The sequence below is a fragment of the Leucopleurus acutus genome (assembly GCF_964270905.1).
Source record: "Leucopleurus acutus genome assembly, chromosome: 1".
NCBI lineage: Eukaryota > Metazoa > Chordata > Mammalia > Artiodactyla > Delphinidae > Leucopleurus > Leucopleurus acutus.
In genome coordinates, this window is record NC_139142.1 from 25,233,636 (window position 1) to 25,246,973 (window position 13,338).

The 13,338-nt window shown below is 57.7% G+C and overlaps 1 protein-coding gene across 1 annotated transcript; it reads left to right on the plus strand.

Moving 5' to 3' along the window:
* Nucleotides 1–4,026, plus strand: NGB (neuroglobin; the record flags this gene model as incomplete). Its single annotated transcript, XM_082836610.1, has 4 exons — nt 1–89; nt 1,641–1,752; nt 2,372–2,491; nt 3,892–4,026. 4 exons carry the CDS (start codon nt 1–3, stop codon nt 4,024–4,026), a joined length of 456 nt encoding a protein of 151 aa, XP_082692736.1.
* Between the last annotated feature and the right edge of the window lie 9,312 nt (nt 4,027–13,338).

A 13,338-nucleotide genomic window follows, 5' to 3' on the forward strand; every position in this document is an offset into this window, starting at 1 on the left:
ATGGAGCGCCCGGAACCCGAGCTGATCCGGCAGAGCTGGCGGGAGGTGAGCCGCAGCCCGCTGGAGCACGGCACCGTCCTGTTCGCCAGGTGAGGGCGGCCCGAGCGCCCCCGGGGTGCGGGTACCGGGGTGCCTCGCCAGGAATGGGTTCGATGCGGCTGAGCTGGCGCCGGAGGAGGGAAACTAGCCCGCTGCTGGGGCGCTGGGGCGCCTCCAGATGTGCGCCAGAGGAGCGGCGCAGGGCGACGGGTGGCGCGGGCCCTGCTGCTCTTCCCGCGGTGGTGGCCCGTCTTGCGAGCCAGCACGCCCCGCTCTCTATGGGGCTCTCTGGGTGCCGGACAGCGTCCGCTCCGGAGGACCTCCTTATACTTGGGCCAGCGGCCCCCGGTCCCCACGCTGCACCCCCTCCCTGGCTGTGTGCCTCCTGAGTGGTCTTTTCTTGGGTGGTGACTGCAGGGGTGCCCACTGCTGCCCATACGGGTAGACTGGGGTGTCCCGAGGGCTTGTGTGGGGAGGGTTTACTGGGTGCCTGGCCTGCAGAGCACAGGGTCTGGGCCCCAGAAGTGTGAGCTTCCAGCAACAGGAGAGTAAACCTTTCTAAGGAAAGGACTGGGCTAGGACCAGAGGACTGCCAGGGAAGGGATGACAGATGCCCAATTCTCACCACTAGAGAGAGGGGTAAGGGGGTGTGCAGACCCCAAAGGGGAAGGGGAGGCCAGTCTTCAACCGCAGCTTGAGGTTGTCTAGGTAACCCCTCTGCCATCACCAAAGAGGCAATGCTACCTCACCATGGTATTTCAGGAGCCTTGGCTCCCTAAGCCAGCCCAGAACTTCTGAAGAGGCTTTCGCAAAACCTCCCCCAAACAAAAAGGGAATAAATTTGCAGAGTTACACAAAACCCCAGTGGCTTTCCCCGATGTGGCTGAGAGCTGCTTCTTGTGCCTCCCAGCTTTCCCCAAACCCACTGTTTTGTCAGGCACCCTCTGTGGCTCTGCTACTCCTAAGCTGTGTGACCTTAGGCAAGTTACTTAACCTCTCTGGGCTTCTGTTTCCTCCTCTATAAACTTGGGATAACAGTTACACCCACTGCTTAGGATTGTGAGGAATACATGAGTTAACCACGTGTAAAGTACTCAATTCTCAGTAAGTGTAAGGGGTTCTATATACTATAATTATCATTGCTGGCCCAAGCCCCCTTGGGCATGATGACATTGGGAGGTTCTGACCCAAGAATGGGAGGGAGGGAGAGGGATAGAGGCAGAGAGGGGGGTGGGTGGGGAGAGAGGGGGAGATAGGGAGAGAGAGAGGTTTTCTTTTCTCCACCGTGGACTCCAGGCTTCCTGTTTGAGAACCCCTTCCTGTCCCAGTCCACACCCCTCAGTGGTTTATGCAGGCGCTACCCTATGCCAGGTCGTATGAGAGGCCTGGGGACACATTGTTTTTTCCAGGATGCCAGGAAGGTTGTGGAAGGGTGAGAGAGGGGCACCGGCAAAGCTGGCCAAGGGGTGCGTGCTAGGTTGGAGGGTGTGCTATAGTTCACAGCCAAGGCTCTGCCCACCCTCTCCTGCTGCTGGGCAGCCAGGGCCCATGGAGCCTGCAGGGGCAACACCCCAAGGCTGACACCGGGCCTCCACCCACAGGCTGTTTGACCTGGAGCCGGACCTGCTGCCCCTCTTCCAGTACAACTGCCGCCAGTTCTCCAGCCCGGAGGACTGCCTCTCTTCCCCTGAGTTCCTGGACCACATCAGGAAGGTGAGGGGTGGGCGGAGCACCTTCCTGGGAGAGAATAAGAAGTCGGGAGAGTTACTTCGTTTCCTGCCCCAGCCCTGGTCTTAGCCCCTCCTTCTGCTCCCTCCTGTCAGAGGCATCTGCCCCTTTCCCTTTGCGCTGAGCTGGGCAGAGTTTGGGGCACCCGAGTCAGCCTCCTCCCCCACCCTGTTCTCAGCCAGCTGCTCCCAGCTCTGCCATTTGCCCTTGGCCTTGTCCCCTGGCTCCTGTAGGTGGTGTTGGCGCTGATCCATCAGGGGCCATCTGCCTGTGAAAACCAAGCTGGGGTTTTCTTAGAGGCTGGCGACTCTCACAGGGCCTCCGTGTCCCCTCGTCCCAGGAGGACAACACTGTCCAGCAGGTGTGTTTAGGGCTTTGAGACCCTCAGAAGACAGCAGCTTCCTCCATGGTGTAACATTAGTAGTTTGGCCACCATATGTTGAGCGCCTACTGTATGCAGACGCAGGCTGCCTTTCGTCTCTGATACTGGAAAACTGAGGGTCCTCTCTTCCTTCTGGTTGGGACCCCCAGGTTCTGGATTATGGTTGAGTGGGGATGGGGAGTTGCTCTGGTCTCTCTTTCACCACCACCTTGGCCTTGGCAGGTGATGCTCGTGATCGATGCTGCGGTGACCAATGTGGAGGACCTGTCCTCGCTGGAGGAGTACCTTGCCAGCCTGGGCAGGAAGCATCGGGCAGTGGGTGTGAAGCTCAGCTCCTTCTCGGTGGGTAAAGGGGCTCTTTCTCTCTCCAGAGCTCCTGGCCTGAGGCCACCACTCTCTCCCAGGCCTCTCCTATCCACCTGTTCATCCCTCCCACTCCTATACCCTCAGATGACCGGGGCTGGGCATGCATTGTTATGCACTTGCTGTGTGACCCTGGCACTGCCTTGACCTCTCTGAGCCTCCAATTTTTCTTCTCTGGTATGGCTTCCCTTAGAACCATAGGAAGTGAAGGAGCCTTTGGGATTAGCTGGTCTGCTCAGTTTTATATTGCTGTGTATGAAACCATCCCAGAACAGCCTGGCTTAAAACAATGATTTCTGATTTCTCTGGGCTCAGTTGAGCGGTTCTTCTGTTCCACGTGCTGTGGCTGGAGCCACGCGTGCACTGCATTCAGCTGGGAGCTCAGTTGGGGCTGGAATGTCCAAGATGGCCTGTCATCCTTTGGGATCTCTCTCCGTGTGGCCTCTTACTGCTCAATAGTCTAGCTGAGATTCTTTACAGAGTGGCACCTGAGTTTCGAGAGGGAGTGTTTCAAGAGGACAAGCCAGCCTCTGCATGCTAATGTCCCATTTGCCAAAGCCAGTCACATGGATGAGCCCAGTGTCAAGGGTGTGAATCCTTGAGGTGTGGCTCACTGGGGACCCTGACCTGACAGCCTACCACACAGTCACCTTGCCAGACGTACGCACCTTGAGGAAGGCACTGAGTTTGTCTTGTCATTTTCTCCATCCCCAGCACTAGCACAGTATCTGGTATTTAGTGCATATTCAGTAAATATTTGTGGAATAAATAAACTGTATTTTATAATTACTAATAAAGCATGAGAACCGTTATTATTGCTGAAGACTTACTGTGTGTAGATGCTGTGCTAAGAGCTTTTCATAGATGATCTCATTTAATCATCCCAACAATCTGATGAGTTGGAAGTGTTACATTCCCTGTTTTACTGACGAAGCATCTGAGGCTCAGAGAGGTTACCTAACTTGCTCAAGGTCACACAGCTCATAAGTAGTAGAGTCAGAAAGTGAACTCAGGTTCATCTCAGGTTGCAGAGCCTGGACTCTTAACATCATGACTGCTGTCTTGCAGAGGAGGAAACAGGCCAGGAGGCAATGACTTTGCTTGGTCTGAGCTGGAGGCCCCAGGCAATGCCTGGGCTCCACTCCTGGGGTGGTTGTGAGGCTGGGAGTGGAGTGAAATGCTTTGTTCACTTTAAAGCCTCACCTTTAAGGTGTGCACAAGGATTGGGGCAGAATCCTGCTCAGGAAGCATGGACCCCCGCGCAGGAGAGAAGAAAAGCCCAGGAGTCCCTACCAGCCCCAAGCCTCAGTTTTCTCACCTGTGGAATGAGGGCACGCCTTCCTGCATTTGGGAATGACAGGTGCCCCTTGCCTCTGCAGACGGTGGGTGAGTCCCTGCTCTACATGCTGGAGAAGTGCCTGGGCCCTGCCTTCACACCAGCCATGCGGGCTGCCTGGAGCCAGCTCTACGGAGCCGTGGTACAGGCCATGAGTCGTGGCTGGGATGGCGATTAAGAGGCAGCCCTGCCCAGTGGCCTCCGCCTGGTGGCCCCTGACGGTCTGTGTCTACCTGTTGGTCTGTGTCCATTGTAGCCCAGGCTCCCTTAGGCCTCCCTGCATCATGGTCCTGCATGGGCCATGCCAGCGAGGTGATGGAGCAGGGCTGTGTCTCAGTCTCCCTCACCCCCAACTGCAGACAGGGTGGCTTTTCCTTAGAAAGGGGCCTTCGGGTTTCCTTGAATTTCCAGTAGCTTCCTCCCTGCCGGCCTTCTTTCCTCTGCGGCCTCCCCTCTTCTTCCAGGAGGAGGAGCAGCGTTTTGGTAGCAGAGGTGGCACGGACCCAGAGGGTATGGGCTTTGAGGGAATGGGCTTTTCTGTCACCCTCCCTTCCCAGGCGAGCCTGGGCCAAGCGGGGCAGTGGCACGGCTGGGCTTCGGGCAGCTTCCCAGCTTGCCTGCCTTCAGTGCTTTTCTCTCCCAGGAGTGTTTGCTTTTCACGAGGAAAGAGGTGGGATAGCTTCAGCCTTCATGGTGGAATCACGGGCAGCAGGAGTAGGGGGCCAGGAGAGCTGCTGAGGAAGGGAGACCTGGCTCCGTGATGGGGCTTATCTGCCCACTCACGTGCCACCCGACAGAGTAGTTTTTCTTTTGTAGTGTCTGGTGGGAGCTCCCCTATTATCGCTCTGTAAGAACCAGCCAGCCAGCCAGGGTGGGGCGAGGCTGCGGAAGGGCAAGGAAGGAGGAGGGCTTCATTCCCAAGAGACCTGACTCCCAGAGGCTCTTGGTCACCCCGGACCCCGTCAGACCCTGAGTCTCATTTCCCTCACCACCCTTTCTGCCTCTGCCCGTACCGATGGCAGGTCCACAGACCCCCGTATTTAATACCTGCTGTGTGCCTGTAGTTAGCTGGATGGATAGAAGACAAAGCTGCAGGAGAGGCCCCCTGCCCTCGCCCCGAGCTGTCTCCACTTTTATCTTCTGCTGTGTGCTGCGGTTGTATAAACTTATGAGAAATAAACCTATTTTGTGTGCCCCTCTGACCCGCTGGGACTGGTCTTTTCTTTGGTGTTGGCTTGTGGCCAGATGAAGATGCAGGGCGGTGGATGTAGGACAGGGTGGGAGGATGGGTTCAGCAGGGCCAAGGCCAGAGTGGGTGGAAAAGTAGGAAAAGGTGTGGGGAAGCCAGTGGCCGAGATGGAGCCAGGGGTCTGTGGTGGAAACTGACTGGCAGGGTACACAACTGGACTACATTTCCCAGCGTCCCTTGCATTTAGGTGGGACATGTGACTGAGTTCTGGCCAATGGAATGTGTGGACATGTATACCACTTCCAGACCTGGTCCCCACAAACTCTTGCATGCCCCTCTGTGCTCTGTCATCCTTCCACCAGCTTGATGCAGACCTCACAGTGACCTTGAGGGCCACGCATTGAACGTGGCAGAGTCACAGGTGGAAGGAGCTGGGTCCCTGAATCACTGCTTGGAGGAGAGCACCCACTAATCGGAAGTGCCTTGCAGGGTCCAAGTACTTCTCCAGCATGTAGAGCAGGGGCTCACCGATTTTGAATTTTACAGGAAAGAGACATAAACTTCTACTGTGTTTGTGCCATTGTGCATTTGGGGGTTGGTTTGTTACAACATATACCCACACTAGTCCAGAGTCTGAAGCAGTTCACTGCTCAGGGGTCCGGGAGCCCACCTGCTGGTGGACAAGGTGAGGCCCGGGATCGAATGGATTAGGTGCCAGGACAGCAGCACCAAATCTTGCAGTGTTTCCGAGGCAAGTTTCTAGATCCTCTTGGCAGGGGTAGGTGCCAATTCCAGGGAGGTCTTTTTAAGGAGACTAAACGTGATAACCCGGGGTGCACATTGGAGTTGAAGAGCAGGTGTGAGTGTGAGTGTGTGTGTGGGTGTGTGGTTATGAGGAGCATGCAGACAACGGTAGAGACATAGCCAGGGGCACGGGGAGCGAGTGACTTTAAGAGCGGGCTTCCTCCGAGCAGGCTTGGGCTTAACCCGCCACGTGCTCCTGGCCTCCTAGGGGTGGGGTCCTGGAGCTGGGCTGTGAATGGCTGGAGGGACTGCACCCAGGCCAGCTACCCACACCCCGAGGTCCGGTTTTCTCAGCCCAGACCAATGCCACTGGCACCAGCAGAGCCTCCCTAGCTCCAGCTGGGGCCTCATTTTTGTTGAGCTCAGGGGGCCAGGCCTGCCAGGCTGTGGGACTGCAGATGTTGGGTCTGGAGCGTGTTAGGAGTGCTTTTCCCACTGGGGCATCAAAAGTATCTTTTTCTTGTGCCCACACAGGCTCCAGTGAGGAGGCCTCCTCTGCTGTGTGACCAAACAGCAGCTCAGGATCTGGTGGCCAAGCCTGGCCTAAGGCTCCTGAATGTTTGACAGCCACCCAGGAGACTGGGGTGACCTGCCTCTGGAGAGGCCAAACAGCCTCCTCTGATGTGTCTTAAGCCATCCTAAGCATGGGTGCTTTCACCTCTCTTGAAGGCCTCTCTTCCACTTGTGCGTGTGTGTGTGTGTGTGTGTGTGTGTGTGTGTGAGAGAGAGAGAGAGAGAGAGAGAGAGAGAGAGAGAGAGTGTGTGTGTGTGTGTGTGCGCGCGGGGCGGGTAGTTCCTTCCTCCTTCATTCCAGGTCTCAACCCTGGAATCCTCTCTCTCTTCTCCTCATTCCATCAGCCCATATCTCGCGTCCTACACAAAGAACCTCCCCTCCCTCACCGCCCCCTTCCCTCTCCAGCTACCACCCTATTTCTTTACTTCCTTTGATAGCAAAACTCTTCAGAAGAGTTGTCTTTCCTCGCCGTTCTCACGTCCTCACTCCTGTACGAGGATGGTAACCCATTTCAACCAGGCTTTCATCCACCCACCAATCTTACCGTCAAGGTCACCAACCATCTCTATCCTGCCAAACTCAGGGGCCGCGTCTCAGTGTTCATCTTCCTCTTCTGCTCAGCAGCACCTGGAAGTGTTGATCACCCCTTCTTCTATCTTTAAACTTTTTAGCATGGAGACATGTTAACATACACAAAAATCAGAGCCTAACAGACCTCCATGTACCCTTCACCCAGAATCAGCAGTGAAGCAACTCAAGACCTCCCCCTGCCCTTTTCTTTTGCTGGACAGTTTCAAAGCTAATCCCAGACATCATGTTCTTCCGCTCGTAAAGTCTTCCATATGAATTTCTAGCTGATTTTTTTTTTAACCTTTTAACTCATGCTGTCAACATACCTACCAAGATGAACAGTTATCTCCTCAACATCACCTAAGAACACCCAGTTCATATTCAAATTTCCCTGGTATCTAAAAGGTGTCTTTCTGCAGCTGGTTTGTTCAATTCAAGATGCACTCAGGGGCCACACACTGCATCTGGTTGCGCCTCCTAAACCTCCCGTTCTCTACCAGCCTCTCGCCCCCTCCCCCAGGCTATTGATCTGTGGTGAAACCTGCTTATTTGTTCAGTGGCAGGTCCAGCATTTGACTCGGACGATGCTTCTTGATGGCGTCTTTGAGCTCATTCCTCTCTGCCCCGTATTTGTTGTCAAGTGTGATTAGAGCTGGGGTCCCCCTTCCCCTTTGAGTCCCTTTCTTCCCTTGGCTTCCGGGACACCAGGCTTTCCTGGTTTCCCTCCTTCCCCTCTGCCACTCCTTTTCAGTCTCCCTTGCAGATCCTCCTTCCCGTCTCTCTCCGACCTACGCTTGCGCCTGTAGAGGTCGCAGCCAGTCCCATGCTTTCAACACCATCCGGACGCTGATGACTCTGGAGTTTACTCCTCCAGCCCAGCTCGCCCTTACTCCAGACTCTGTATCCAGCCACCTGCCCAACGTCCACACGAGGCACCATCTCAGACGTAACACAACCAAAACGGAACACTTGGTCTTCTTCCCAGACCTGCTCCTTCCCTCTGCTTTGGTAAACCAGCTTACCCAGTTGTTTAGGCTGAAGAACTGGGAGTCATCCTTACCTCCTTGCTTTCTCTCAGACCCCCCCATCGAATCTATCCAGGGATCCCCAGGCCCTATTCCGAATTTCACTACCTGTCTCCTCTTTCACTGTACTGTCGCCCCCTGGAGGCCTCGAGTCCCCAGCGGGGCTTTCTGCTTCCGTCTTGTCCCCACCCAGTGGCTAGTAAGGAGATCATGTCTCTCCCCTGCTCAGAACCCTCCAGTAGCTTAGCCCATAGAGCCCCATGGTCCCCTCAGACCTCGCCTCCTTCCTCACTCCCCTCGCTCACTCTGCTCTGGCCACTCTGGCCTCCTCGCTGGTCCTCGGGTCCGCATTTAGTCCCCACTCGCTTCATGCAGCCTCCACTGGCTCACGTGTCTCATGTCACGTTCCCACAGAGCTCATCCCCCAACCTCCCCATCTCTAGAAAGTCCCCCCATCCTGCTTTATTTTTTCTTCAAAGCACCTATCCTGACCTCCCACTATGTAAATTTGTTTACTGTACTTATAATCTATTGCATTCCACATGGGAAGGCTGTCAAGAAAGCCACTTTGGGCTCTATGTTTGGATAGAAGAGGAGAGGCTTCAAACCATTGCTGCAGGTGATCAGACAGGCAGAAATGACCCCTGAAGCTGGTGTGTGTGTCTCTCTGGCCCAACAGTAGTACTTACTGCAAAGTAAGATGATTACAACAGAAGTTGTGCCCACGCTAGGCATTAACTGCTTGTAAGCCCAAAGGAAAATGCTTGTTTGGGCCTAATCTTTACCTACCAGGCACCTGCCTTCTGAGCTCTCTGGAGGCAGAGTGAAGGGAGGAGAGGTTTCCCAGCCTATGGATTTGTAACTACGCACAAGCCACAGGGCCACCCCCTCCCCGAGGTGAGAGGCAGTGTGAGGTGCTGAGAGCAGCTTGCCTGGTTCCAGGGCCGTGAGGCTGGGATGGTCCCTTACGGCTCCACGAGAGCCTTGCTCACTCAACCGAGTCACCGGGGGGATTTCGTAAAATAGAAATGTCCGGGCCCCTCCCCAGTAATTCTGGCTCGTTCATGGAGGGGGCCTGGATGTTTAAAATCTCCCAGGATACTCCAATTTGCAGCTGGGCTAGAGACCCAGCACTTGAAGCTTCAGAGATGCTGGGCTGCTGGTTGTCAAGGTGGGACCTCAGATGTTCAAAAAACAGCCTCTGTTGAAAACACCTGTGAACTGTCTTCTCATAAGCCAGGCTCCGCCACGCTTCCCCGGGCCCTTCACAGAGCGAGCTCAGAAACCCAGAGTCCGCCAGCATGGAGCTGCCCGAGCGTGACGGCTTTGGGAGGGTGGCGGGGAGCTGCCCCAAGCTTGGCCTCCAGGCACAGCCTCCTGGAGCCCAGGGCCCTTCTGCTTCCTCCCCAGTCCCACAGAGCCCAACCTGGCCCTCAGTCTGGTGCACCAATGCCCTCTTGGGCAGAGCCCCATGGAGCTGGCATCCTGGACCTCCCTGGCACCAGGCCTCCCTCTTGGCCATCTGCCCACTCCCCGCCTCCTTAACCCCCTGATCCCCATTCCCAGGCAGCAGGACCTAGCCCCTCCCACCCGGCCAGGGTGGTCTTCCTACTCCTTTCTCCACTGAAGCATCTCTTGTGGATTTCATCTGACTCGACTTGGAAGATAATTGCTTTGAGGGGAGAGGGGTCAAGGGGATGGGCCCTGGCCCCCTGCCCGGGTTCACACCATGGGGGGCTTTGAGCCCTTGCCCATGGGTGGACTATGGAAGCTTGAGGAGGAGGTCCAGCGAGGGGGGCTCAGGAGCATCCCTTGGGCACTGTGCCCCAAGAGTGGCCTCTGTCCTCACAGGGGGCGGCGGGGGAGGAAGGCCCGCTCCACACCCTGTTCCCTCTGTCCCTGCGGCTGAATCTGCTCTATTCAGTAATGAGACAGAGTGGTCAGCCTCCCGTCCTCCTGCTTTCAGGATGAGGTGACCAGCCTAGGGTCAGCGAGCTAGCTAGAGGAAGGGCCAGTACACATGTCCCCCAGGGCAGGGAATTTACCCACCTTGCCACAGGTGTGACAGCAGACATAACTACCCTTTGCTAGAGGGTTTTCTTCTCCTGTGCAGGCCTGCTGTGACAGCCCCACATACCCGCCTAATGCCCAGCCTCTCCCTGACCTCCCCCTGCCCTCGTGCTGCTGGTGGAGGCTGATGCTGCCTCCTGCTGGGGGCTCCCACCTGAAGTCTTCGTCTTGTCCAGTCCGGCTGCTCATCTGGCCGGGGGCCCACTCTCAGGGCCCAGCACTCACCCCAGGGCTTCTGCTGCCCACGAAAGGCTGCCCTGGTGCCTTCCTGGGTAGCTCATGGACCGGAAAGTTCTCCCCTACTGCTCAGGGACTCTCAGAGCATCCACAGTGGAAAGAGGCAGATTCACTTCCTGTTCCTCCAGCAGATGAGGTAGCATTTGCCAGGCCTTCCCCTGTGAGGACAGGGGCCAGGGAAGGCCTCAGGGGTCAAGGGTCCCAGAGTGGCAGCTCTGGCCCCAGGGGCCAAAGGCACAAAGCAAGATGTGGTGCTCCAGCCTGGCCACCGCAGGGAGCTCTGGCTCCTTCTGGATGGAGGGAAAGCCCCGCTGGGCTGGTTCAGATGCAGAGGCACAGGCCAGCAGAGGTTGGGAGGACTTGTTTATTCAAGGCACGGTCATAGCGTTAATAACAAGAAGGTTCAGCGTTCTGACACATTGCTTTAGTGGTGATGGCCAAGGCAAGTCCACACTCCCCACCGGGGTCCCCAGAGGATGCAATGCTGCTGATAGGCACTTTGCTTCCAGAAGTGTCTGAGGAAGAGGGAGGCAAGCATGGAGCTGCCCTAGGCCCCGGCAGGGGCACTTCTCAAAGGCTCTAGGCAATACCTGGTCCCCCGAGGCAGCTCCCTCCAGAGAGGATCAGGTCTGAGAGGCGGGGCTTGGGGGAACAGATGGGGCAGGGGCGGCTGGGAAGTGGGCAGTGGGATGGGGTGGATGGTGGTAGGCGGAGGCCAGTGGGTGAGAAGCGTGTGGGCCGAGAGAGCAGGTTGGAGGGGAGATGCTTGAGGAGGGCCTGGATGTGGCGTGTAAGAAGCCAAAGTACGCCCACACCCGCAGCAGTGACCACAGGAGGTCGAGCGGCTGTGGCCAGGGTCTCCGGGAAGAGTAGAGAAGCCAGTAGACGCAGCAACTTTCGCAACATCCTCACCGTCTTCTCTCAGAACCAGACTGCACTTGACCCAGATTCAGAGGGGGAAGCCCCAGCCATGCTGCCGTAGCATCTGCTGGGACCTTTCCATATGTAGCTTCCACAGGCTGCCAGCAGGGCAGTGGGAGGCGAGACAAGCAGCAGGAACAGTCCCGCAGGGGCTGCGGAGGCCGGGGCGGATGCCAGCAAGTAGTGCCAAGTGAAGGCGAGCCCTCAGGCCAGCTTCGGGCAGGACGGCCCTCGCCACACACCTGGGCGCGGGGCAGGGCCTGGGGCTGCCACCTCCCCATGGTGGGCAGGGCTCCGTGCTGGACTGTCCTGGAAAGGACCACTTCCCCCTGTTGGCTGGTGAAATGCTTGGGGGAGACAGCCCTGCGGGGCCTGGGTTTACGAGGGACCAGCTGGGTATTTCCTCCTTATTCCTACCTGGACGAGGAGAGACAACGTCCTCCCAGATGAGCCAGGCTCTCTGGAAAGATCCCTCACGCCAAGGTCTGGGCTGAGCTCTCGGGGCAGAGCAGTGTTTGCCCCTCAAGTGCTACGTCTCCTCTGGGGTCAAGCTGGGAGCTTCCGGAGCCAGGATGTGGGCACGGGTGGAGCAGAAGTGAGGCTCAGGCGATCTGAGCTCAGGAGCACGTGTGTGCCCGGCAGCCGGTGGGAAACACCCAGGTGAGGTGAACCTCGACGCCCACCTTCAGTAGGTTGGCTGCAGGGGCCCAGACCTTTGGAGGAGGGCGCTCAGGAGAGCTCTAGAGCGTGCAGATCCCATTTGACTTGGTTCATTCTGGTGCACCCAGGCCCTGGCCAGCCCTTCTTCGTGTCTCCCCAGCTGGCTGCCTGGTGGTCCTGATGGGGGCCTGTCCCCAGAGGCCTGCACACCCCCGGCCTGCAGCAGTGGCGGCACCAGCGTTGTTCCCACTCAGGATTCGGCTCCTCCAGGCCTCGGGTGGGGGCCGCCCCGGGAGGGCAGCCTTACTCTGCCTGTCCATGGAGGACGCAGCTCCCGCCTGCGCCCCTCAGTCCCCCGCAGGGCATCCGCAGTGTCTGAGCCAGGACCACACTGGAGGCCACTGGACTGCTCTTCAGTGCAGAGCGCAGGGCGGCCCCGAGAGGAGAGGAAGGGTCCTGCTCGGAGGCCGGGGAGAGGCCAGTGCCTTCAGTTTGCAGCAAGGGCTTCTCACCCTCAGCTACCCCCCACCTTGGTCACCCTGGGGGCCTAGGCACTCAGATGGGTATGCGGCCGGAGCAGCTCTCAGTGGCCACATCCTCGACCTTGGGGGTCCTCTCATTAGGCCCCAGGACTTGGGGAGGTATATCGGGTTTCTCATCACTCAGCGTTTTGGGAGAAGACCTCCTTCCATGAATTCTGCCTCTGCCCCGCCCACCTTACAGTAACCAGCAGCCTTCATCAAAAGGCACACAGGTCCCGTTTAATGAGCCCTGCGTGACCACATCCCAGCTACTCCTGCAGGAATAGAAAGAAGGCTCTCTACCCTGCTGCTCCTGGGGACATCTGATGAGGGGCAGAGGAATAGGAAGGGGCTCAGTCGCCTCCTTTAAGTCTATGGTCTCAGCTGCCCCTTCCTGCGGGTGGGTGCAGAGACTTCCTCTTTACAGATCCCCGTGCAGGGAAACCCGGAGGAGGTGGCCATCTGTGTCTTGCTGGCGAGGCCAGCATACATACCTTTGCTTCCTCAGACTGCAGGAGAGGGGTGGGCTGGGAGTGAGGGTTAGGGTAGGACAGCAGCAGAAGCTCCTTGGGCAGGGCAGCTGGTGGAAGGGTGGCGACGACCCCAGAGAGTCTTCAGTGGGCTTCCTCCTGCCTCTTCCCTGATGCGAACCTTCTCCACCATGACCCCAGGAAGTCCCCCAGCCTTCAGTCTCTGTGCTCAGGGCTCCAGCCCCTGCTCCCAAGACATGGTGCTCGCCGGTATCCTCCATCCCATCCTGGGGTCCCTCGACACTGCCCGTCATCTCCCGTTCTAGCTGGTCAGCAGGTCGGGGCCTCCACGTGGCCGACAGATAGCCGGGGCTCCGTTGGGGCCTTCCCAAAGTCTGCAGGAGGTAGTGGGGCGGCGGTCCAGGCCACCCTCCTTGCCTCCCCCTGCTGGGCTCTCCCCTGGCCGCCACTCCCGGCTGGCGTCGCCAGGTGGAGGCCTTGGGTCCTGG